At 37.9% G+C, this 27130-nt stretch overlaps 1 protein-coding gene across 4 annotated transcripts in view; it reads right to left on the bottom strand.

The window, feature by feature from the left end:
* SLC9A9 (solute carrier family 9 member A9) overlaps window positions 1-27130 on the bottom strand; it is a 193556-nt gene that overhangs the window by 99385 nt on the left and 67041 nt on the right. For all 4 annotated transcript variants that reach the window (XR_011740502.1, XR_011740503.1, XM_065844627.2 and 1 more), the window contains exons 7-9: window positions 18241-18379; window positions 16627-16732; window positions 7087-7175 (exon numbers count right to left, since the gene is read on the bottom strand). Coding sequence is in view for 2 of the 4 variants with exons in the window: in XM_065844627.2 (XP_065700699.1) it covers window positions 7087-7175; window positions 16627-16732; window positions 18241-18379 (334 nt within the window). In the remaining 2 variants the exon portion in view is untranslated. The remainder of the gene's footprint in view (window positions 1-7086; window positions 7176-16626; window positions 16733-18240; window positions 18380-27130) is intronic.

Consider the following 27130-nt stretch of genomic DNA (forward strand, 5'->3'; position numbering starts at 1 on the left):
CATGAGAAGATCGAGAGAGAGACAATAACAGACGTGAGCAAAGTAAAATTACATGATCTGCACGGTTACATAAACCAGTTTTTGATTTGGCAGTAGCTTACATAGCGCCATGCAGTTTGACTCCACAGATGAAGTCATATGAAAGTCTCATTTGTGATTCAGGGCACCTTTCGAAGAAACTACAGCATGTGTCTCAGTTTGGAATTCCATTATATATTTCTCCATATGCCAAGGAGATTTTGGCCTATAGGTTTTAATTCCATGTGGTATATGTTCGCTAACTGCTGGCATCTGCTACTGTGCTCTAAAGAGTAAACTATAGCCTTAACAATCAAATAACTTTATTAATATTTAAAGAAAATGTTTAATGTTTAAACAGATTACAAAAACTTTAATGAAGTAATTTGGAAACTAGTTTGCATATGGTATTATGTTCCTTAGCCTACCAACATCAAAAATGACATCATTTTTCAACAAGATCCGCTTCTCTGTAGAACTACTGATTTCACTACAGCTCTGGGTTTCTTCAGGCTATGAAGTACATTTGGGCATGTCTATTTTCCAGTTCCTGTGCTTAACCAAAATGAAGGAAAGTTGTTTTCTTTGTTTTACAGAAGACAATCTCTTCTCCATAGATGCAAAATACTATTTTTATTCAGCAGGATGTGTGCATGTAAGATACAAGACTATGTGTTCTTTACAAAATGCTGATGACAAAGGGACATGTCTGATGGGAAGCAATGAGGCCAGAGTAAATCTGGACATTCTCAGTTAAGGAATAACTAAAGCATGTATGCAAAAACAGAGCAAAAATGGAGATTAAGGAATTAAGTACAGAACTGAATATTCTATATGAGATTTCTGTATGTGGATGCCCAATATTTTCAGTATTATGGATAAGATAGTAGCTATTTTATGATGTAAATCATAAATTCTGCAGCTACTTACAGGTATACCATAGTTATAAGATAATAAGTATATTATCAGTTTACTTGTAGCGATGTTTCCCAGCTGTTTACCAAGAAAGAAACAACTACAGCATTTCCACATAAACTTAAGAGAAGCCACATGTAAAGAGACCGCAGATTAACATTCTTTTAGCCTGGTTAAGTAATCAGGAACATCAGTAAGATGATGAGGGATTTTGTTAAGAAATTCAGATTGAAATACATGATAGTATAATTCCTTTTGCAAAAATCAAGATTTTGTTGTGTTTTTATGATTCCTCTTGTTAAACCCATACAGTAAGCAGCTTTAGCTTTCTTTATAGCATTATACTATTCTACGGGGTTCCATAAGATCTCATGGTACATCTGGTCAAACAATGCATCTGGCGCATTTCCAGTCTTCAGCTTTTTTCTGCTAAACATAGAAAATAGCTGTGTAGAGAACTGGAATTCATTGTACACTTCCTGTCAATTGCAATCCATTCTAAAGGTAATAATTATTACAAGCACTATGCATGTGGTGCATATCCAATTAGAGATAAGAAGGCAATTTATAAACGAGGGTAGCCTGTTTGTAAGAGCCCCAATGGCTCTGCAGGGATGCAGGAGTCAGCAGGCCGTGCGGTCCAGCTCGGGAGCACGGGGCTCAGCCAGCGCTGCAGCTGGAGCCGCTGCTGCCTCGGGGGGAAGTTGGATGGGAAAGTGCTGGACAAGAATGAAGGGATGCTTCTCTTCAGGGTCCTTAGGCTAGACCTGTAATGATAGCTGGTATCCAGAGCTTTCGGATTTCTAGAAGGGTCTACACTGTGACTCAGGTGGTTTTCAATAAGTTAGATGCCTCAAGGTTAGCAGAAATGTCTACCTACAATTTCTACTTACCAACAACTCTTAGCAGCCATGTGCTAAATGCAACACAAGTCATTCTTCTTCTTTTGACTCCATGATTATAACTTTTTAATGTCTGTATCGGTTTATTCTCTCAGAAAGAAAAAGAATGTGGGAATTTCTATGTCCTCCCTGCTTGTTTTGAACAGCTGCAAAATGAAGGCTTTGCTATAGGCCTTCTCTAAAAAAAATCTGGTTAAAATATAGGATACTATGAGCAAGGCTTTTCCCTAATGTAACTAATTTCCAGAGTGTTTACTTTAAGCAAATCTGGCTAAAACAAGAGCAAAACTATACTGATACTATTCCAATACAAGTAAATCTTCCCAAATGTTATATCATTTTCTTGTTATCAAAAGTACTAACAGCTACTTCTTCAGGCCTTTCTACTGACCACCTGGACTCTTTCGTGAGCAGCGCTGCCTGAAGCCCCAGTCTCTCACTTTTGAGTCTGAACTTGCAGGGGTTCCAGGAGGTTGGAAATTAGGTTTTTTTGTTGAGCTACAGAAAGGGAACTATGAGAAAGAGGCAGTGCCCATCAGGGATAACGTTTATGCTTAGGTTCCGCTTAAATGGAAGAAAGTACCTCATGCATGCAGCCTGTTTAATTCTAACTAGGAATTTGGACTCTATTGGATCCTTTAGGCAAGAACCTCTTGTATACTTTTTGAAGAGTGCCAGACCTCAGTGCCATGTATTAGTTAAAACGGATTTCCAGTTTACCCTCAGACAGAGTATTAGCCACCACATATGTTATCTTACATCAGTCAGCCAATGGTGCTGTATACCTTGGAAGATAATGAAAAAATATTCTAGCATGAAATTTTCCTGCAGGCACCATGATTGTAACGTGCTGGGAGAACAGATTCCTCCTGCACAGCACATATGTGAGACTGATTAGATTCTGGTACTGGTTGGCATCTTGTTTGAAAGATAACTTTCTTTTCTCTCAGTCTTTTTCTCTGCCAACCATTCCTGTGGAAACACCTGACCTCTCGTAGTGCCTTAAAGGTCATTTTTTCCTAGGTAGACTTCCTGAGGGAATCACAACAACAGCTGCTAATTAGGCTGCTCATTTCAAAAGGATGAGAATTGTATTTTGTGGTGGTTGCTGTGTTGCTAATTATCAAGGATATTTTGCTGTAAGTAGGGTTTTGTTCAGTCTAGAAATACTTTTGAATTTTTTAGCGGTCAAGACACTGAATTGTGAGAGCCATTATAACCTGCTGTTTTGTGTCCTTTTCTTCCTAAAAGTGTAAACTAATTATCTATAAACAATCCAATGTCTGATGACAGAAAATAGTAGGCATTAACCATAAATAAATCATATAGGCTGTGTGCTTTAGATTAAGCACAGCTCTAATTGTTTGATCTGTTAAACACTCATACAAATAGCAGGACCAAAGCCACAGGGCACACACATGTCCTGTGTGACCGTGGAGGGTTTAAGATAGAGGCACTAAGCCCATTTCTGTTTGTGCTCTTGCTGTCTCTGATTTCAGAGGGCTGCTTCTCCCAAACACAATCTGGATGCTATGTATCTGGAGCGGGACCCCTGGCGAGCAGCAGATGGATGCAGTTTGGGCAGCAGTCGCACACAGCCATCTACTGAGCTGCTCCCCTTCTCTCACAGAAAGATACAAACAGTAGCTGCGGTTCCTGGAACCTGTTCAGGAAAGACTCCTTTGAGTGAAGTGTGGTGTTGTGTGGTGGTTTTGTGTGGTTTTTTTTTTTCTCCTTTTTCTTTCCTTTCTTTCAGTAGATTTGGACATCTCCATTGCCATACTTTACTTTTGAAGTTATACTTTCCTGCTCCGATTTCCTTCAGCAGTGAGTCTATAATTAAGGATGAAAGAACATCAAGTCTAAAGTCCATATTGAGACTGTATGATGACATATCAGGATGAAGATACTACAATGATTTGATTTACAGTTCTTGAGGACTTAAAAAAATAGTATTTCATTACTTTTGTCAGCAGGTTTCAATTAATATGATTAATTAGCATTAAATTAATATGCTTATTAACATGATCTTTTTACACAACTCAGTTTATGATCCAGCAGTCAGCTGATCAATCCCTAGCCTGTTACCTTGTTGGAAAATGTATATCATAAATAAGCTAAGCAAGTTTAGAAAACTTAATGTATTTTTGAGGGATTTCTAAGAGATATTAGCTACTCCTCTGCAAAGTGATGACTTTTAATGATCATGCTTTATAGCGTGGAGATGAAAATTTGAAGCAATCTGTCCTGTGTCAATTAATGAGCAAAACCCAAAGATCAGTCTGAACTTTGAGTCCTTCACTGTAAATTAATTTGCTCAAGCAGTATTAGTAACACTACATGCTTTTGTAAAGTTACTCAGAACTTACGCAGCACTGAGTTCTCTTGTTTTACCTTTACCCCATTCTCAAGCTTGCGTAAAACCTTGCAGGTGAAGTGCCGCTGAAATCTTAATGCGGCATCTTGTGCTCACTGCATGCCCTGTGCAGCTGAACTGTCAGGCCAGAAGCTTTTTCCTGTAAGGCAGATGTTCCCTCATGAGTTTGCCATCAGGATCAGCGAAAAATGTAACTGTTTGACTGGTAATGTGGTTAGAAACGCTCTTACACCTAATTTGAGAAAGCAACATTCAGGAATTAGACACTACTATTTCAGAGAAGACTATATAAACAAGGGTTAGACAGGTGGAATGAATGGGAACAGGCAGGGCAGTATGTGACATACTGACTTGCTGGCTGGACAGGCTTCCCTGTGCCTTTCAATAATTCCCTGGCTCTGCTTCCATAGGAGGTACATTTCAGAATTCCCCTTCTGGAATGTATAACTTGCTGGTACTGTGTTTTGTCTGAAAGCAGAATTCTCTATACCCTTACACACTTAACCTATGAGACTTATTGCCCTGTTTCCTGGTCTCTTTGTTGTGGCTGTTCCCTGGAGTTAAAGGAACTTAATCAGAAAAGGATTTAACTTGTAAATATGATGTATAACATTTACAGCCATTAGAGAAAGCGAGAAGCTTCTTTTAATACCCCACCACTAGGAAACTGTGCCTGTCTCAGCTTGGTGTTTGAGTGAAACTGATAGAGGACAGAGAAAAAAAACAGCAAAGACTGTCTTCCCTTCCTGTAGAAAACACAGTATTGTCCCTTCTCCCCTTCCCAGAGCTGGCCTGTAGGGATTTACAGTCTGCTATCAACTAACCAGAACTTCCCATTTATCTAGCAAAACCCTGCCCAGCCACCAAATTACTTGTAGATGAGCAAATCAACCCAGCCCAACTGTACATCTGAAGAACCCAATGTAAAATCTGAACTATAATGTCTCAAGATATAGAAGCAACTATTGTTTGCCTGCAGCATAATGTGAGGTTATACTGGCAGCTGTAAATAATTCTAGAGAAAGCTGCACAGAATCAAAGAGCTTTCGACTGGGTCCTAGCGGTTTCATCTTCTCCTTCACTGGAGATATATTGGATAAATTAAACATTAACTGTGTGAAATGCAGGAGTGCTCTGTTTGACCTTACCTTGTTGCCACAATGTCAATTTTAAAGTTAAAATCACCACGACCATAGTCAGATCAATGATGATGACTTAAAAATACTGCCAAAACCCATCTTTCATGTTAAAAACAAACAATAAAAACACAAATAGAGAAGGTTTCTAAATACTTTGTGAGAATTGGAATAATTGAATTGAATGAAAACTCTCTAAAGCCTGCATTTTCCCTAAATCTTTGTTATCTTACTTTTCTTATGGCAGTGTGAAAACAATCCATTGTTTGTGACAAGATTTGAGTTACTTTATACTTTCAGATCCTGTAAGTTTCAGGTGCTTGAAATCTAATTCTTCTCTTTCATGGGATGTTAAACAGTGATTGACTGGATAATAAAGGATACGTGGGAACTAATAATTACATGGCATCTTTTAACAGGCATTCTTAATAGAGATTCTTCAATTCTCATTTAAAAACTGTAGATAAGTTTTCTTTTTATATCCGTATCTGAAGAAAATCATACCAGTCTTTTCATTTTCATTTTTTTTCTTATGTATTCTTTTAGAGCAAATGATGAAGTATTATGAGAAATGCAGAACTCAGCATCATGGCCAGACATACCACCTCTATCATTATATACTAAATTTTACCATTCCGCTATGAAATTTTAACAGCTAGTAAAAAATGTAGAGAAAAGCATTTGTTTAAAAACAGCTAACACAATTTCACAATCCGATTTACAGTTTCAATCTAATTTCCATGGTTTTTGTCAGCCTTAGCTTCAGCCTTAGCTCCCTATTTTGTCAGTGTACATTACAGTTCACCAGTCCTTACTGAACGATCTGTCATACTGTAACAAAAGAGAGAGACCGCCTTTGAATAATTCTATAAATGAACAGAAATCTCCTTGATTTTGGCCAGTAATGATTAATAAAAATGGCTTAGATTGGGAGCGAAGCCATCTGTCTGAGCAACAATATTCATTTAAAATGCACTGAAGTCATACTTGATTATGAGAATGCCAAGTGTGTGGCTTAGTAAATTTGCTTGAAGAGAATTCTTGGGGGGAGAGAAAGAGGCAGTGCAGGTCTCGCTGAAACAGCTGCATATGAAAGGGTAATATTTGGTTTGGAAAATAAATTAGAAGAATTCAAAGGAATTTAACAACAATTTTTGAACCATATCGTAAGGGAGGCTGAGGATTAAAAGCTTATAGGGGAAGAGAACAACAGAATAGAAGGGGTGCATAAAACTCGTAGCTCCATAGAAAAACACATAATCTCTTTCCTGTCTGTCCAAGAGTAGACTCAGTTTATTTTCAATATTTTCTTTTGCATTGTTGAATGGGAGGGAATGAAAGCATAAAAATGAACCAAACCAGTAAGCATTTAAACCAAATGTTAGTTAATTCTGTAGTGGAAAAGGTTCATATGTAATTAAAAATGCTATGGCCTTTCTTTTTTCTCTTTCTCTGACACTCAGCATCATTAAATTGTGCAGATGAATCCCTGAAAAAGCTTGTATTAAAATTGTGAAAGTTATACACCAGGGTAGTAATGACATATGCACAGTATTTCTGCAAAATAGAAATAATTCTATAGTAGATATAAATGTTATTCCCTTAGGATACAGCGATCAGAGAAGGGTTCTCTGCTGGAATACCTTTTGAAAGCATTCAGCCGTATTCCAGTACCTCTGACCTCTGTCTATTCCTTACACCCACTGAAGACACAAAGTTGGTTATTTCCATGCCCTACCTGTTTAGTTCTCATTTTGGAATCTGGTGATAGATTGTTGAAGGTATAATGGGCCTGTGTGACTCCGCAGAAAAGGACTGCAACAATACCTGAAATTCAAAGAAAAAACGGAGTTAACAGGTGTTATTTTCTTACTCAGTTTCGTCAAAGGGCTACATTAAAAAAGCTAATTAGACCATTAACAGCATTTTATAACAAGAGAACTTTATAAGAGCATCTTGCAATCAAACTAGGATTTTTTCCTTTGCTAAAAATTATGAAATTTTCTACTTGGTCCATCAGGCATTCACAGCATTTCCACTGTTGTGTATTTGGCCCAGCAAATTTGTTTGAATTAATGCATGGTTAATATCTGACCATAATTTGACCGACAGGCAAGACTAACATAATTGTAATATGAAGGACTTCAGACTATTTGAAAATTTTGGTATAGACTGGGTAGGAAAGTAAAAGCTAATTTTATTACATTTAAATGCTTTGAAAGCACTTGGTACGGAATGACTGCAACAGGGGAACGTCGTTTCTATTGGTGCCTGACTGTGACCCTTATGGTAAGCAGTGAGTAACAATGTGCAGGGTAGACGACAACATATCGCTTAAAAATTATGCTCTGGCAGGTGCAAGCCGCACTGCCCACGATGACTACGCGAATGACTGTGGCCATGTGGCAGTAATTATACTCCCCAGCTTGTGGAAGGTCTTCAGGAGCAGGGCAGCAGTTTTGTCAGGAATAATAATAAATTTGAATTATATTTCTTAGTTGTGAATACTTCCTCCCTGCCCCTGGTTCTACCTCACTAGAAATATTGAATAACTTTACTGTAGTGTGGTACAATAATTAAAGTAGCTGAAAAGATTGTAACTGTGATTTCTTGTCAGCTCTGGACACAGATAAGGCAGAAGGAACCCACATAGGGAGAAAATGGAACAGCAAAAATAAGTGTCCACCAGTAACCATATGCAAATGCCCATGGAGGAAGAAAGCTCTGTGCTTTTTTTTTTCAAACTTGGGGCATGTCTACATAGATAATTATGTACACAACATCTCAGGGCTTGCTCATGTCCATTCCAATCATTGTTCCCTGACAACGTCCACACACATTTCCTGAAGCACGAGGAGCATGCGAGTCCCGCTGTATTTCCAGGAGCAGCATTGGTGTGCACAGAGCCAGCCCGCACAGCACCACATGCCTACGCTCGCTGGGGCTCACACACACGGGCAGTTTCCACCATCCCCCCACAGCGCTTTAGTTCTTGTGCCTTTCAGCCCTAATACTCACAGTCTCCTAAGATCTAAATTGTGCCCTAATTAGCATTTTAGTTCTGCTTTCTCATGGGTTGCTCTCCAAATTTTTAGGTAATTTTTAGCTCATAGGCTGCTGACATGTACTGAAATAAGACTGATGAATCCAAGGAAACACATTGAGGCAACAAAGCAACCAAAAGTTACCTGTGCAGGTTTAGGTAATACTCATTCTTGCAACGTGACTGTGCAGCAGATTTCTAGGCATTTATTGAGTTAAACTAGCACTGAAACATAGAAACAGTTCAACTGGAAGCAAAGAGGATGCAGTAGAGTTGTGAAAATAATCCCAGTCTGTTCTCCATCCTGGACTTGAAACTGGATAAGGGTTCCTCCAGCTTCTCCAGGATGGTGACATCCTGAATTTACAAAGGCCAGCAAGAGGAGGCTCAGTAAGGGGGTTAGAATCTACAGTGCTGCAGTCTTTGACATGGGAAACCCAGTATAAACAATCTGCTACTTCAAAAGGATTAGTACGAGCAGGCCAGGCTTCAGGCAGTCACAGGAAAAACGGATGGTAATGTACTGAGCAAGTGTCAGGTGAAAGTTCTGGTGCCTTGATAGGTTCTTTACTAGGCTTATCCAAGCCTCTAAAGGCTTGAATTTCAGCAGCAAGAGGACCCTGGAGGTAGGTGAAATCTCCTCCTCCCCTAAAGCATGGTATAGTTAAGGAAACATGGCAGATAAAAATTTAGACAATGTTAAAACTGTTTCATGTGGGGGAGTGTGTGCATGTGGGAACAGCACATTGCCACATACCAGTTAAACTAATTATTACTTTACCAAACTTTCTCAAATTTCTGACTCTCTTTGGATTGCTAACCATGAAAATATTGCTCAACAAAATCCAACCTACTTTACTTGCAAGGCTTTCTTGTTTCTGGGAAGAAGTGAGGCCTGGAATTAATATGCCTTTGATAGAAGAAAAAAGTATGGAATAAAAATTTCTGAGATGAATTTGGCACAAGGGATAACTGCCATCAGAAAGAAAATGAGAAAGCAAATATATATATATATATATATATATATATTTTTTTTTTTTTTTTTTCCCCCCCACAAACCACTGTGGACATTTCCTTTGCTTCTGGGTTGTCTTGATGTTGTAAATTTACCTGTATCACTTCTGCAGAACACAATACCTGCATCCAAGAGAAATTCCACTGAGCTTTAACTGCTGTGTCTCTGTTTTTTAGTGTTTATTTTCTTATGTCTGGTTTTCTTTTTTTCTAACTACACTGAGACTTTCTAGTAAATAATGTGGGGAGTAGTGAGATTGTTACTGCTAAATATGTTTCAGGAAGTTCATGTTTTTGTGAGGTTTGATTGTTCTCTTAAATGTGTCTAAGTATTTTTTCTCAGTAAGTGTATTTGACTGTGAAAAACTGATCTGGGGAGTTTAAAAATTCTCAAGGCATTAATAATATGCAATGGGATGCTCAAACAGTGAAATTCCAGTTAAAAAATAGAGCTAATCAGTAACGTTGCTAAGTATCATTAGCTCCAGGCTCAGTAACAGAAATGGAGATAAGAGTTTCTGATTCACTTTCTTCAACATGAATCATCATCATGCCAAGCCTTGCATTTTTAAAATTGACTATTAAATTCAGCTATGATTATAAAATGGTTTTTTTGACTGCTAAGAAACTGCTAATTATGGGTAGTGAGAGAACTGAGAGAGTGACATGAGGAATAAAATCGCCTAAATCTGATTTTACAATAGGAATAAATGATCTGAACCATGCAATTATGCAAGTGTAGAAACCAGATACCCTGTTTCCAGGGAAGACTGGGGGAATGCAATGGAATATTTCAATTGCTACAATTGAAGGCTTAATATGTACCAGCCATCCGTCTTGCAATGAATGCTTCATTAAAAGGCTTGGAGAAAATTGTTTGTAATGCATTTCCATGAAAATGATTACTTAAGAGTAATGACCAATTACATGTTAATGTAACTACAAGGGAAAGACAAGTACCTAAAGAAAGAGGCAAACACAGAACTTTTCAGCTAGAAGGAAAAAGCAATCTGGATCTCTTTGTAAAAACTATTAAAGCTGGTTTTTGAAGTTAGCTGGGTAGCAACATACAGTATGAACTGTGTCTGGCACATAAATTAGGTTGTTACATTTTTGCAAGCTTTCTTTCACAGATAAACAGATAAGACCAAATATGACAATCCTGGAATTCTAAACAGAAAGTATCTATTAGATGCAGGGAGGCAGCTAAAGTGAGATGGTCCTTTTACCACCTTTAGTGCTCTGAGCTTTAATTTCAGGGTGTTGGACTCTCAGCTCACCTTTTCAGTGCTGTCATATTGTTTCATTTTTAAGTGGCAAATTTAGCAATTACAGAGATATGTAGTACTACAACTGCTGAACAAAATGCTAACCTAAAGTAAACAGGGAATGTTTTGAGTTGAAATGCGTATTTGAGTCATGAAGTGCAATACAGCCACTTGTGTCTATAAAATTACTGAAATTTTTCACTCAATATAAGATTGAGAAACCTCACAGTAAAATATTGAAAGTCACTAGTAAAGATTCAGCTACAGCTCAACCTCTTTGAAGAGGTCTTATTAGAAATAAAAGCCTACACTTTTATTTGATGTATTTGCTCCTTATATAATAGAGAAATAGTGCTGGCTTGTTACCTGCTTATACAATTAGAGAACTTATTCTTACATTAGTTTTGCCAAATACTTGTAGTTGAAATCTATGCTAGGACAAAAGCTGGTAATATTAAAATATAGTATAGGATAAAGCAGTAACTTATATCTTTAAAAGTATTTTTCTGACAGTGTGAACTTTAACATGATCATGTGAGCATTAGTTTATAAGTGTTAATCTAAAAGTAATTCCTATATTTTTTTGATCCTTTAATAAATGGGCAAAAGGAAGTGTACCCTTGCTTTTGAATATCTAGTGCTAAGAAAAAAACTGGCAAAAAGTCTGTCTTTTGTCAGAGAAGGGCAGCATGCACAGTGTGCTTTTAGTGCATACGTGCAAGGGACTCGCCACAATCTAAGCCTCAGAACTTGCTAATTTAAGACAATAACACTGAGATTATGTCTGCAGGTGTCAGGTCTTTTAGTGGTTGAAAAAAAGGAATTTGGAAAAATAAAAAGCCAAAGCCAAACCTCTACCTCCTGGGGAAACAAGGGAATGGGTAAAATGTATAATTTCATTTGAAAAGATCTGAAGGTAAACTGACCAGTTTTCATCCCAAATTGGAAGCACTCCAGGGCTTCAGGGATGTCTTTCTGATGATGCACAAGCAACAGGAACTGGTTTTTCATCAAATGTAGTGAAATGTGGGGAAAAGAGAACAATGAGGACTGGGTAATAGAGAAATCATTTAAATCAGATAACATTTGCCTTGGAGTCATACTTATGTCAGAATATCTCCACAGCACCTACTGGGCACATCCCAGTGCAGCCTGAATGCGTGAGTGGCAGGAAACGAGGCACCGTATTCTGCATCAAATTGTTGCAGTAATGAGGCTATGAAACCAGTAGCGGCAATATCCTTATTCAGTCTGTTTTCACTGAGTCTATGAAGTGTGACTAATATTTTTTTTATACTGAAGCAAAGATTCAAGGCTTCTTTCACCACACCTGCACTAATGCGGAACTGAAGCTGGTGCTTTTTTCATGAAGCTTTCATCTCTGGATTTGTCTGAAGTTGATTTTATGTTGAAGTGACAGAAAGAAACAAAAAACTGAGCTGAGGGAATTTTTAAACCCTCTTCTGAGGAATGATCATTGGTTTTGACCTGGCTGCTTCAAGTGAGACCTGCACTTCAGTGTTGTACTTTTGTAACTCCAAATGAATTGTTGCATTTGATTTAGATTGGAACTCCTACAGTAAGACACACCAGGTTTTATTCTAGACATGCTGAGAGTGCTTACCTGTTTGTCTCGAACCTGTTCACTAGCAATATGACTCCACTATCCTCATTTTATGCAACTGATCATTGATCTCAGCCTAATGCCATGCTAGAATATGTACTTTTCTCTAAAAACAACCACCTTTCTTTTCTTCCCTTACTGTCTTAAAACGCTGTACCTCCAACAGGACCTAAGTTAGCCAGACCCAACCATTGACTCAAGTGTGTTCATGGTCTGGTCAAGTGATGCTGTTGAAAGGGCAAATGGGATAAGTGAAACTGCACAGAGTATTGTATATAGCTTATATGTCAGCAAAATATGTCTAGAACTTCCCCTAAAGTAGAGGATCCACCTGATATTCCCATTTTACAATAGCACATACCATCCAGAGCCATCTCTGAAGTCCTACAGGCAAGCAGTGGGTTAGTAACTTGTGGCACACTTGCCCAGTTGTCACCTGTGTCTGCAGAGCACTGCAAATGCCGTCTTATTAGCTGTGAAGAGCCTGCTTTCCTAATTAGACCCAAATTTAATCCTTTCTTCCTGGGAGTGACAGAACTACAGCTTGAGAGTTGAGATCTGTCTCCTTTTTGACCTAGAAGCCAATCTGTCCCTTCTCCCTTCTTCCTGGGAGGAGTCTGCCTTCCTCTCTGTGTGACACAACATGGCACAGTACTTATGAATAAAGGAAAGAAAACCATAAAGTTGAGAATTTAAAGCTCAGAATAACTTTCTTTTTTTTGGAGTAATGCCAGCACAATGAACTAAAGCCAATGAGGTACCAACCTGCATTGTGCTCGCAGCGTTCAGAACTGCAGGCAGAAATGTTTTGATAGAACCCTTCTGAGAGTGATACAAGAAGAGTTGGTCACAACATTTAAAGAAAACAAGGAGATAGATGGTGGATCCAAGACAAATTACAGCAAACAGATCAGAACAGCAAACAGCCACGAGAATAAATGCACTTTGTCAGCAGCAGTAAAGGAAATGGAAGTTGGTGACATTTGTACTTGCTATGTCCTAAATACAAATGTAGCACAAAACTATCCCAGTGAGAAACCAGATCATAATAAGCTGCTTATTTATTTTTAGAGGAAAAGTGTTCTCACTAAGTGGACTGTGCTCTCCTGCGGGCTCCTGAACAAGAAGGCAGGTGTCAGATATATCATGAAACGTTCAGACGAGAATTGCTGTGGGTGAGGAAGCAGCAGTAATTTATTATCACAAGCTATTTCCTTTATAATGATCAGAAAATAATAATTTTGGACTGGGTTTTGAAAATCAGTAAAGGAACGAAGATGATCCCCCCCCAACAATTTTTCCTTCATGATCCACTCTCTTTCTTAGCTTCATAACACAGGTCTTTGGTGCGTAGAAATCAGAGGTGTTTGGGCCATAATTTTGATGCTTTTACACTAATAAATTCTATATGACTTTGAAGTATGCATTAATTGAATGCATAACTGCAAATAAATTCACATACATATATTTGAGTGCATTTTTGCAGGTATATTAATCTGTTTTTATTTGAATATTTACCTAGTTCAAACAGCTGTATATAGAGGTGAACATTAAATACCCATGTACACCGTGGAATCTTTCACAGCCTAATGACTGAGTGATCAGTTAAAAAAATAACAAATTTTGTTAATTATAAAACAAGAAAACAAGCAGTTAATAGGCATAAGATGTACTTCCTTCATTTATTTTGACAAGTGTTTAATTTAAATTACTTACGATTTTTTTTTTGGTAGCCTACTAGTAAATACTCTGTAATGAAGTTTGAAAATGAAAGCAACTATATTAACACTGACCTTACTATAGTGCGCTGTTACTACAGCTTTGCTCAGCAGTCAGGAATGATATACTTTGGAGCAAATGAGAAAGTGCACAAATTAGATTCTACTGTATAAAAATAAATTTCTAATACATATGTCACAGCTTGATGATACAGCTATAAGATTAATAACCATAACATTAATTTATAATTTACAGTTATCAGTATAACAATAATTGTGTAGTCATCTCAGATTTTTACTTTGAATTGCTGGTTTGATCACATCCGTTTTTCAACCAGGGTCAGGCCCATGTATTGTAAGTTATATATCACAGAGCATCTTGAGGTAGAAGAATGAAATATTTAATAAAATATTGACCTTTATTACTCTTTATTCACATTTATTTAAAAAATCTGCAAGCTAAACAAGGGAGCTCTACCACTTACTATACCTACCCAAAAACCAGTTTAGCCTGTTATTTATAAATTTTGACATACTTCAATATTAAGACATCGAAAGGCTCATAGTCATTGAAGAACTAGTGTGGAAAGCATTATAAGAATAAAATTATTTTGCAATTACATTACTTACTAGCTACAGGGAAATACTGATGCTTAGTGTTAATCCTTTGAAGTTCGTTTAGAAGGAATGAACAGAGGAAATGTGATATCCAAGGAAAATGAAGATGAATATAGGCATAAATGTAGAATGGATCAAGTTAATTTTTGAAGCAAGCCTACTGAAGTCAAAGACTTCAAACTAGGACTTTAGCTGATGGAATGGAGTGGTCCCGCAGGGTCATTGCACAGTTATGATGCTCTCTTAATTGTAATAATTGCTCTTGAGGATAGACACACTTGACTGTAAAACAGATGATGTATGTATTAAGTAAGACAAGGGGCAAAGCAAGTAAGCTAAAAAAGACTAGAAATGGTAGAATCCGAATTAAAAGCTGAGTGTGTTCTGAAGGATGAGTGGCTTTCCCTGGGCTCCCTGCATCTTCTGCAACAGGTGCTTTGTGGAGCGCATTCCCGTGTGGGAGACTGCACTGCACATATAACCACATCTTACATGGATTGCCTGAGCACGGGTGTGAGAAATCAGCCACCTCTGAAATCTATGCTCCCAGCAGAACCTAAGTCAGTTGAAAATTTCTTAACCAATACAGTGATTCTCCTTCTGAAGTGGAAGTTTAAAATCATATTATGAAAGATGCAGTTACTTCAGACCAGACTGAGAGAAGATGAAAGCAACATCAAAACTGGTTAAACCAGACAACTATAAATTTCCACTCTAAGGTGTAACGTTAGTGCAGTACTAATGAAGTCAAAGCATTTACAAAATACAGCTTTGAATTTCTGAAGCTGTCCTCCTTTACTTTCATTTTCAGGTAGTGATCACGCACATCTCTGGGAGCTGTTAAACATCAAGACACAAAATGGACACAGTGCAGCTGGTATCTGATTTTCTCTGTATGTTGGAATACCAACCTTTTGTTCTATTCATGTGCTCCTCTTTTTACTCATTGTCCTGGAGATTCTGGCAGTAAGTAGCATGAAAATTTGTGTATTTAATAAGGCAAAGATGCCAGAAGATGTAGATGTTAATACCCTTCTGGAAACAGTTTCATTGTGTGGCTAATATTAAAAAAGTAACACACTGGCTCCATAGAAATCAGTAAAAGTATAACTGTTGACTTCAAAAGGCTTTGAACTATTTTGCAAACAAACCAGCATGGGCTGCATTAACACTCTATTAAGCAGTTTTCTTTCCCTGACAGTAACTGGAGCACTAGATTTCAGAGGTGACAGCATCAAAAACATCAAAATGATCAAGCTCTAACAAACTGTTCTTTCAAATCCCACTATATCACAGCTTTCTCTCGAGGTAAACTATATTCATTACAATTTTTGCCTAAACTTCTGTGGACTCTTTATGTTGTAAAAAGCAGTCCCTGAGTATGCACTTGGCTGCCATTGCACGATTTCTTTGTCAGTATTGACAAAAATCAAATCATACTTCTTTCTGTCACTGGGATATGACTGTACCTCTCCTGTTGCAAAAGGTGTTTTAGACATGCACTGAACAAGATGAACATTTATTTTGAAATTCCAGAGGTGGGTACAACTCCCGGGCAATGCTGAGGATGACTCTGTTCAGTTGCTGATGGTTGGGAAAAAGGCGGAGGGAGTGGGACATGTGGCATGCGCAGAGGGGCACAGTCTCCGGCAGCCACAGTGCTCTGTATATTTACTTCCTCAGACTTACCCTCAGCTCTGGTCCTATAGCTGGGCAGAACAGACCGGGATTAATGGTGGAACTCATAGGGACAGGACAATGTAAGAAAGGAGAGGAAGAAAACCTAGGGCTTTAGCCTGATCTAATAAGTCTTTGTCTGGAAAAACTACTCAATGTCTCTACAGATTTATTCTTGAAGGTGAAACCATATCCAATATAGCAACTGGCTTTGGGAAGCTTTATGCATGATGTCATGCCTAAAATAAACAGGACATTTTCCCACACTACAGGCATATTTTTAAACTGCCTTTACTCAATAAAATGAATTGCTTACCTGTAAGACCAGCAGCTTCTGCTGATAAGAAGGCACTCCAGGACAGGAGGAAAAACAGTCCTGTCTCCAACATTGGGAACTCACACAGTTTGGTAAATTTTGTCAGGTGCTGAAAGGTTATTGAGGAAAAATAAAAAAAGCAGCTGTTTTGTGAGCTAAAATTGCCCCCAACCTGATAAAGGGTGAAAGCAAGCAAGCTCCCCCACCATACTCCTCTATGCAAGTTGAGTGCAGGAAAAACCGTACAGCTCCTGAATTCTCTCAAACAAAGAGGAAAATCCAGCACAGGTATTAAACAGGTGAATTCTACAAGTTGGCTATTTGAAGTGCTTTTGTGGTTTTTGAACTAATGCCTAATTGGTTGCATTTTGCGTATTCTTTTCCCAGAAAAAGGGGAAAGAAAGTAATTTTGTCCAGTTTTGTTAACAAAATGGCTTTTGTTTACATTTGTGTCAATGCAAGGCAGACAAAACTTGTGTAGTGGTTTTGTTAAAAAACAAGTTTCTCTTTTAGTGAATTTTGCCTGTCAGCTAAAGCCTTCATATTAGCTGCATTTTCCTGGAGAACCAGACACATGTTTTGGTAAACCTAGAAATGGAATGCAAACTTATTGATAGCACAGATGGACATCTCGCGAGAGGGGCAATGAGAAACTGGTGACCGAGAGACTGACCAACGGTGTATAACATTCCATTCACGTGAATTTATACTTCATATAAAAGTGGGAGATCACGAGGATCTCGTCCCTTTTTTCCGTTTGCCTTCCCTTTTTCCCCATGGCTGACATTAGGAGAGGACCTTGCTGGTTGGCCCTGCGAACCTAGTGAGAGACTGAATCCAGCTCCGGTTGGCTACAGAGTCTAATCCAGGACTTTGGGTGCTGACTCTGCAGTTGCTGAGACTTTCAAGACTGGTTTTGTATATTTTGTATTATTTTCTCTATTCTTATTAGTAGCATTAGTAAAACATCTTTAACTTTTCCAACTCTCTTCTCTCTGTCCTTCTTTCCCTCCCGATCACCTGTCCTGAGTGGGAAGGGGGGAGAGGGAGGGGCAAAAGGGGGAAGTGGAGGGGAGAGGAGGTTAACAATACATCTGCCAGGGTTTGATTGTCATCCCGCAATCTTAACCCTCGACAACTTGCTGTCCTTTTGATGATAGTATTTTACAGGAAGAACTGTAAAACACAAGAAAAAATGCAGGACAACAGATATGCCTTTTATTTCTAGTTTAGGTAAACTGACTGACCTGATTCATAGTCTAGTGTTTGCCTTTTTTTGTATAATTGCTGCTGGTTTGTAGCTCATAAATAAGTTGCTGTAGTTCATAAATTCATGTTTTAACCTCAGAATATCTCAAAACACTTTTGTAAAAATGTAATTACTTACAAATAGTAAATTAAAGACTGGAGTCTTGCATAATGTCAGAAAGAAACTTTTATAGTTCTTTGTGGATTCTGACAAGTCAAGTTTCCTGTCAATTATGATTTGACTGTTTGCTTGCAAGGTCTTGAATCATGGTTTGGGCTCAAACTAAAGATGATCAGTCTCAGATATCACACGATTTTTCCAACATACATTGATACTTTCATTTGAAAACAAACTGTAAAGGATATTAAAGCTGTGACAACAGCATAAGAGGATCCCATGGCAAATGATCCAGCGAAGATCCCCAGGAAATTTCCCACAGACTGGAAGAAAGCAGCAGCATCAAATGCATTAGGATTCTCCTTAGGACTGTAAATGGATATAGAGCTGAAAAGAAACAAAGGGATGGGGAAGAGAAACAGAAAAAGGAATAATGAATTCAATCACATTGTTACTGGAATCAGTAATTGAAAATGGATATTTTTAGGGACTCAAAATGCAAAATGAGGCTTTTCTGGGCTGATAGCAAATAGAAGAACAAAGCAGATGGAGGCTGAGGGGCAGAATGGTTTATTTTCAAGGTATCACACTGGAAATCAATAGTCTGCTGCCAGTCAGTAAACATTTTTATACTAGAAGTGCCATAAAGAATATTGTTTCCAGGCCAACTAAACATTAAAAGGTGGTAGGTGTATAACAAAACTGCAGAGAAGATAGATAACTTTGAATTATTTATTGGCCATATGTCTTCGGAGCAGTTATATATTCAGAAATATTGTTGATAAAAAGCGCAGCTTTATGGCTGAGGCTCAAATGGGCGACACAAATCACAGCAGGCACCAAATCTGCAGCAGCAATCTTGTCATAAACCAGCCAGTAGCTCCCTTCTTGGTGTAACCCTTCATAAATAGAGCTGAAAGCACATCAAGAGCTCAACATGGAAAACCTTGTGGGTAGAATGAATGTTGCCCCCCAGAAAGAAATTGCTGCAGTTGTCAAAGGTCATGTCCTGTATCCCACCCCTGGGTACCGTCACCAGGAGGACTTTTGAACGGAAAATGGTGCCATCCAAGGGAAGACCACGCACTAAAGTGTTTTGGAGTTTCAGGGTTATTTGCCACTAGTCAGTTACTGCACAGGACACTAGTAACACCAACTATGCATGCCTTTTTTCTTGTTGAAATGTTAATTTTAACAGCTACGAAATAGCTCTAAGGCTACCAAACTAATTAAGCAACCTTTTAGATCTTGTGGTTCCATTGATTTCAGTACTGTAGGTCTTTTATGTTCATTGTCAAAGAAAATGTACTGAGCTTGGCATTGGATTCCAGAAAGCAGCTTGGATTGCTGGAAAATTACTGGTGTTTTAAGCATTAAAAATGCAGATTTTTTTAAAATGTCTTGAATATTTTAAGCTTTTGTATATTAAGAACGTGATCCCTACAGTCTGATGTCTTCCATCTGGAAATGAGGCTTCGAGATAAAACTCCATGTGGAGGATTTTCTAAACAGTTGCATTCATTTAGGAATCTCCAACTAACATGAAGACATGAAAACAGACCTCATGCTTTTAGTCTGTAAAAAAGGCACAAGGATTCTAAAGGCACATGGTGGAGCACCACTAAATATGAGGGGCGAATACTTACCGAATCCAACAGAAGTTACTAGGCACCAAAATCTGGTATCTTCAGTTACGCTGATTAGCACCACCACAAAACTAGTGAGATGATTTGTAGTGGAAAGTGCTATTAATAGAGGAAATGCTAATCAACAACATGTTGCTATCTACATTTTTAGTCCACTTTCAACTGTGACTCTCTTAGACCAGGGGTCAGTCTTTGCTTCTCTTGCCTTCAGATGATTCTTGCAATGTTCCTTGTCTCTGGCCTACTCAAAATGTTTTGTTTTAGATCCCACATGAAATAAAAACTATATTAAGCCATAGAAACATTCTCTAAACTGATGGAAGAGCTCTATGAAAGGAAATCCCATCAGCTGTGATACTGTATATTTATAGTCTAATTTGCTAAGTTTGTTTTGCATACTTAGGTAGGGTTCGGTTAGTTATTTAATGTTGAAACTATTTGGTTGTGTAACCAGAACTGTTAGATCTAAAACTTTTAGGCATGTTTTGACACAAAGCAGCCACTTGGTTCTCTGATATTTGCCCCAAATAAGTATAAAGAGACTGCAGCTGCTGTTCTGTATTGCTTAGTGAACTATGGATCAAGAATTGATCTTTTGTGCCACTGATGCTGTCGCAAGCATAGAGTGGTGAATTCAGAGAGGTCATTTTATTACACTATAAAATCAAGGAAAATTGTTCTATTATGGGCTCTGCCCATGGAAGGTATGCTCAGTAATCAAAAGTAGAACCAAAAAATCTTGACATGGAGTGAAAATTTAGTAGTCAAAAGTAAACTATTGCTATTAACTGACTTTTTATTAAGTATGTTAACCTTAAGGCAAGGAAAGGTGACTTTGTCAAGACCTGTTAGAGCTCCAGTTTGCCCTCCAATTTACCATTAGCTTTCAGGTATGGAGAAAACTAGAAGAAAACATCCTATTCTTAAGGCAATTATTTAGGAACAAATATAGAGTGAGTCATTCTCACTGGGCATTTTTTCTACTCAATATGTCCCCAAACTCCATGATTTTTTAAAAGCACCATAAGACAACATATGCTCATTATGCTAACCATGGTTTCTGAACTAAATCTTTCCACAACTCAGGTTTCCCTGCAGCTCAGAGAGTATTTAGTTCTGTTTTTCATTTTGTATTATTCTGTACTAGAGGTATTATTATTTTTTTTCTGAATATTTTTCTTCTTTAACACTAACTTTTAACCCTTTCAAGCATCTAAAATACATGCTAATCGAGCTGATAATTTTTCTATATAAACTATATTTCAACAGAACATAATTTTATCCTGTTTATTCTAGTGCTTCCTGAGAAGCCAGTTATTTGACCTAAAAACAAAATTGCAATGTTTAACACTGGAGAGAACCGTAATTAAACTCACAGTGCCTCTACTCTTCTTCCTTTTCCTCAGAACAATTCAAGAAACACACTGGCATGACTTGCTACTTCTGCTCTCTGGTCTCTCTGACTGATACAAAAGGGGTTGATAGCAGTTCACTAACAAGCAGTGTGAGAGTTTGACACTAAATTTGAAACTGTTTAGTTTTTAAATATTAGAGGTTTTCTAACTGTCGAACTAGTATGATAAAAAATGGGTTTATTTCTGTAAATTTGTATTAGAGGTGGATTAAGCAAGTTCTGAAAATAAATGCAGTAGAAAACTTTTCAGAGATTGATAAACGAACAGGACTAATGGTAAAGATATGCTTTACCTACCACCTGTAATGAGATAGAGTGGAGGGACAGGAATAACAGATTTTTGTTGAGTCCTCAGTGAATGCTTGATAGACGTATCTTATGAACACCTGCCTCACTCTCTACTGCCTATCTATATGCAAGTTTGGTTATCTCTGCATCTCCTTCAGGTTGGAGTAAAGAATAATAATTAGCTTCTTCACTGGTTCTTGCAGGGATTAGCTGATACTTTCTCTATTAGAAAGCTATTTAACAGATCTCATTTTCTTTCCAGTTGTTATGTGCTTCTTTGACCAAATAACAATGGACAGGTTCAAGTGCTTTCAGAGCTTTCAAAAAGGAAATACAGGCAATATTTATTTATACAATAAATTGCAAGTTAGGATGGTAGCTTTTGCTTGAAACAGAAAGAAGAATTAACCAGTTGAACCATGCTGATCATTCCGCTTCTTTCCTCCTCTCATCTGCTAAATCATCTTAGGATGAAAGCTCAGCATGATGAAGAATGTTTTTTTCTATGGACTTCTAAGGGGATATAATACTAAAGGTCTCCATTGCCAAGCAAGAAGTGCTTTTGCAACAGAAAGCGTACACTCACATTTCCAGTCACATCTTAATCAATTACTTTTACATCTTCAGTTAGTCTCAAGGAAAATCTCTTTTATTCATAAGATCCTTTTCTTCCTGTAAGTTTTCCCAGCCTGTGAACATAGCAGATCGTGTTTCCCTTTTTAAAAAAAAAAAAAAAATTGAAAGAATTTAGGATTAGAGCAAAGATTTTTCAGTAAGTCATGGAAGTTTTTTGAGGAAAAATTGCTAGGTGAGACTAAATCTCGTGTCCTACCTTTTGTTCCTGTCAAGGTGTGACATGCCTGGGGCTAGTGTGGCAGCATCAAATAGAAATGTAACTAGCAGAATAGCACTAAGATCCTTGGTGATGCAACGCACGGATCAGACAAATTTTAGGAAAAGGCAATAGGCTGAAGAAAATATACCACAGCACCAGAAGGAAAATGTGTATAAACAGCAGAAAATTTCTAATTGTATAATGTGGAATCAATTATTAGAAATAACCAGTAAACAAACTGGTTTATTCCTTTTTTCTTTCTTCTGTCTGTTTGATCAACATGAGAACAAACAGCTTATTATCTTTGTATTATCTTTGGAGAAGATTTCTTTCTACTTGCTAAATCAAAAGGCTTCCTCTTGCCCAGTGGCCTCCTTCCCATTTGCTGCACTATCATGTGCCACATTAATACTGCACAGAAGAGAATCAGGAACAGCCTTAAAAATAAAAAAACTCCATACCTGAAAATACAGAAAGGTCAGATATTCCTTAAAATACCTTCACTGAATGAAGTGGGATCTCCCTCAGGTGATAAATAATTATAGAATTACATTGTGATTTCATCAGCTACTAATTAAGAAAAATAAAAGAGGCCAGGAAAAAAAAAAAAGAGTTCAAGGTTGTTTTAAGAGGGAAAGAAGGTTTTTTCCTGACATTACACAGGAAAAGGTAGGTCACTATACTGTGTTAGAAAAGTCAGAGCTTTCAGAGAAGTGGATTGAACTGAACAGTTTGTTCCCACACAACATTTTAACTATAAAATTTTCCTAAAAGTGTTGGAAGAAAGCTGAAAAGACAGAACTGTCATTTCCCCACAATGTAACTGTTGAACTAGAAGCTGGATGGGAAAGTACATGGACAGCACCAGATACCTACACCTTCTCTTGGCAAGGTTTGTGTTGGTAAAGTCTTCCAGGCCTCCTCATAAAATAACCCCTCACACAGTAATAGTAAGTAGACGAACTATAAAAATGAAAACATTTGAGGTAAGATTGCAATGTGAGTATGCAAAGCCATTAAAAGCACATGTGAAGTAGAGAAGGTTCGCAGACCATTGAAGCGGGGCAAAGGAGAGACACACCAGTGCAGGAAGGTGTTGGGAGTAGCAAAAGCAGCTTGAGGCAAATATCTAGAGATCTTCTAGATGAAAATTTCCAACAACAAACAAGCTTACTGTATTTTTCAGATGTGTTTAAAACAGTGATCAGTAAGCAAGAGAATGCACTGAAGTTTCATTAAAAGAACATAGATGAGTATTCAGTACATCCTTCTGTATAAAAAAATCTGTCTCCCTGGAATTTATTCCTCACAATATTTGCAAATGTTTAGAGCATTAAGGCTCCAGAAACATGGATTTCACAGAAATACACATATTAAGCTTTCTATTTATACAGGTATAAGAACCGAAAAAAACCCAAAACAACAACAACAACAAACCTGCTGGCTGAGTTACTGCTCAAGTGGCTGGCTTTTGAGAGCATTAGAGCCTTCGTTTTCCTGGATATCCAAAACTTTATGCTCCTTGGCATCACATCACGGTTTATTTTCCACTCACAACCTGGTTTCAGCACATTCCTAGTAGTGCTATTGGTTTTAGCTCTAGAAAAAATGTCTAGCAGTTATTTTATAAACTATCTTCTAGCTGGGATTACACTGTTCCCTTTTCTCTGTCTCACGGCATATTTGCTTCCTCTCTTTTCTTGTCCTAACTTTTGTTCCTTTCTAGGCTTTTCCAAACTTTATGAACTATTACAGAACATTTTGTTTTGATTATTTTAAATCAAACTAACACTTAGCTGTTGTCATACATAAGGCTTTTAGTATTTATGGAAACCTTTCTCAAATTGGATTTGTTATCGGTTCCAAAGTGGACAGCTGATGGCAGACGTCAAAGCACCAGCAGTACTGGAAAACTAAAGCTGTTACAGACTTTACAGAAAATGTGTGTTCCTATTTATAAAGTGAAGCAACATCTGCATGAAAATATAATACAAATCCACACGCTCTGCTAGATTTTTGCTTAGCATAAAATATCATAGGCTAGTTCTACTGATAAGCTTCTTTTTAAGTGTCACAAAGCACCCTCAGACCTGATGTACCTGGAGGGTTTACTACGTTTTTCAGTGGTATCACAAAGCAGCTGCAGCTGTCTCTTAACCTGGGCAGTCAAAAATCAGCTTAGCTCATCAGGAGTCATTTTTGGAAGCTAATAATGAATATTTTCTACACTGGTATCTACTTCAGTTTTCTTCTGTGTTCAGGCCTGAGGTGACACAAGGCAGCAGCCTGTACTACAGCCAGAGAAGATAATGAGTTGTTTGTGTTGTTCCAGGTAGACTTCCCCTAATGCAGATCTTAGTTCTCATCTATCCTCAGGGATAGCAGAAAATCTGTCATTCTCCCTCCTTCTCCTCTGCCTCCCCAGCCGTTGCCCTTAGGATGCCCGCTCTACCTCTTCAGGGAGCCTTGGAAACCATCTTTTAATCACAGTGATCCCATTCTTGCCCTGAAAATTTCACCACCTTTGCCTTAAAAGGTTCTGGTAGCTCACCCACCTCGATGGGGTTGAGCCCAATATTCTGGTGCCCAGGAAAAACCTCTGCAAGCCCATCCTGACAGAAGTGCTGGCAAGAGCCCCTCCCTCTGATCCCAATCAGAACTCAGTCACTACAGACATGTCAAAAGGAGATGTGACATGACAATTTTGACAATGAGTAATGACCTAAAGGGGCCTGCAGGCTGAACTATTTCAAGTCTAAAGTCACATCTGATCTGGTGAGGAGCTTCTCTATCCCTTTGCATCTGAGAAATGGTATGTGCTGTCGTAACGTATCTGTACAAGTATCTTAACTTTTCATTATCTTGTTCTAGGAAAATACTACCCTGTTTTTATCTTTGACAGAAAGAAATTCTGATAATCAGCAACCTGAACTTAAAAGTCTTTGTAAAAGAAAACTAAGGCTTATCAAGGAAAATATGCTAGCATTTATCTGAGGCTTGGTATAAGAAAGTTTCATTCTTAAATGGCTGCTATTGCTTCTAAATGCCTAATTTTCAAAAATCTATTTGAAAATATCACAGTCATTTTCCAGTGAAAACTCTTTTCTGAGAAGCCTGTCCCATATCTTTGAGAGGAATGATGCCCATCAGCAGAAGACAGATGGCTGATGGTGGGTCGGCTGTGGCAGCACGTGCTGCATTCTGTGTTACGCTGTTACCAGTGTCTGATTGTCCTTCCTCATGAGCTGGTTGTATCAAAAGGCACATAACTTATAGATTTCTGTGCCTGCAACTATGATCCTTTCTCATTTGGATGTCATTTGGATATCAAAACTGTAATCCAACTCAGTGTTTAATTTCCATTCTTTTTAAACATCACATAAAGAGAAATGCCCTGTGTATCTAGAGCAGCTTGAAGTCTGTTCTCCCTGTGAGGGAGATCTTCGGGGCTTCATCAACTGTGAAGGTGCATATAGTGTGAAGAAAGTAGAGACAAAGAATCAAACACCAAGGAACAGACATATATGAGTAAATTATTATTGTATTAATATGAAGAGCTGGATTTTTCCCCTGCCTTGCACCTTTCTGTAAACACTTATGCCTACACAAAATAGAACCTATAAATTAGAACAGTACTGTAAAAAGTATGTAGTTTTTCTGCATAGAAAACGTGACTGTAGAAGTTACAAAGCAGTGATATTTCAAACCACCAGTTCTCTGAGTTAACAAGAAACAATGAACAAGGAAAAAAATTATCCAGTCAGTATCTGGAGGAAAAAAATAAATAAATTCCTATATGTTATTTGAAGTAAATCTGCTGCTCCTGCTAATTACACTACCTAGGGAGAGCATATCCATTGAATAATAGTACCTCATGCTTTGTGAAGGCATCTTCAGGGACCCCAGAAGTGCAACAGTCCCCAAGATGCACATCAGCTAAAGCTGTTCCTGAACAGGAAGAAAATGGCAAAAACCAAAAAGAAAACCTAACATTTAAATTTTTATATTGTGCCATTAAGGGAATTAGATGTGTTGCATGTGTTAACGCTATTACTAACATGCATCTGTGAGCCTGAACTACCTTTTTTCCTCCCTACTCCTGCTCCTGAGTGAAGGAAACTACCACCCACTCCCAGCTCTCTCAATACTAGACCCAACCATCTGAGCTTGTAAAATTATCCTAATGATTTGTATCTCTCTAATAATAAAATAGTGTGTAGTACTTACTTTCTTCATATATGGCTAGACCTTTATCTCCTATCACCTTTACATTATTGTTCTTCATTACACCATTCTTCACCTTTGTATTATCCTTCAATTTCTTGTCAATAGCCTTCAAAGTTACTCAGAACAAAGCTGATAAATATTTATCAAAAACATTTGTACAACCTTCCATTTATAAGAGAGTTCTCACCACCAATCCAGGTGATGAGACCCCGAAATAAGGATTTTCAGTGAAAATTATCTCTCTTGAAAGACAAAAATTGAATGAATGTGTAATTGCGAGTGTTCAATGAGCACTTGGAAAAAGAGTTTAATGTGCTTTTGGAGGCCTAATTCCATCTGCAGGTCAGGTTTATTTGTACAGAAGTGGCAAACCATGATAGTATGGGACTTAATTTGCTCTACACACAGAGAGTGCAAAGAATAAAACATCAGGGCAAACAAATAAGATGCTGGCTGGTGTGGCTGTAAAGAGGAGGGAAGGTGATTACTGGGAGGATAGGTGGTCTTAATTAAACCCTCCTTTTGTACTTTTTTGTTGGGATAACTCCAAGATGAGATAATGAAGCCTTTCAACTACCCTCATCTTTTACAGTTACTGCAGTCTTGCAAATAGATGTGACATTTATCCATGTCAATTGAATTCTACCCCCTGTTGATAAAATGATGTAGCCTGATGGCTGCCTGCACTGAGAGGCGCAGGTGAGAAGGCTGCAGCAGGTACCAACAAA

Source organism: Patagioenas fasciata, chromosome 9 (assembly GCF_037038585.1).
Source record: "Patagioenas fasciata isolate bPatFas1 chromosome 9, bPatFas1.hap1, whole genome shotgun sequence".
NCBI classification, from domain to species: Eukaryota; Metazoa; Chordata; class Aves; order Columbiformes; family Columbidae; genus Patagioenas; species Patagioenas fasciata.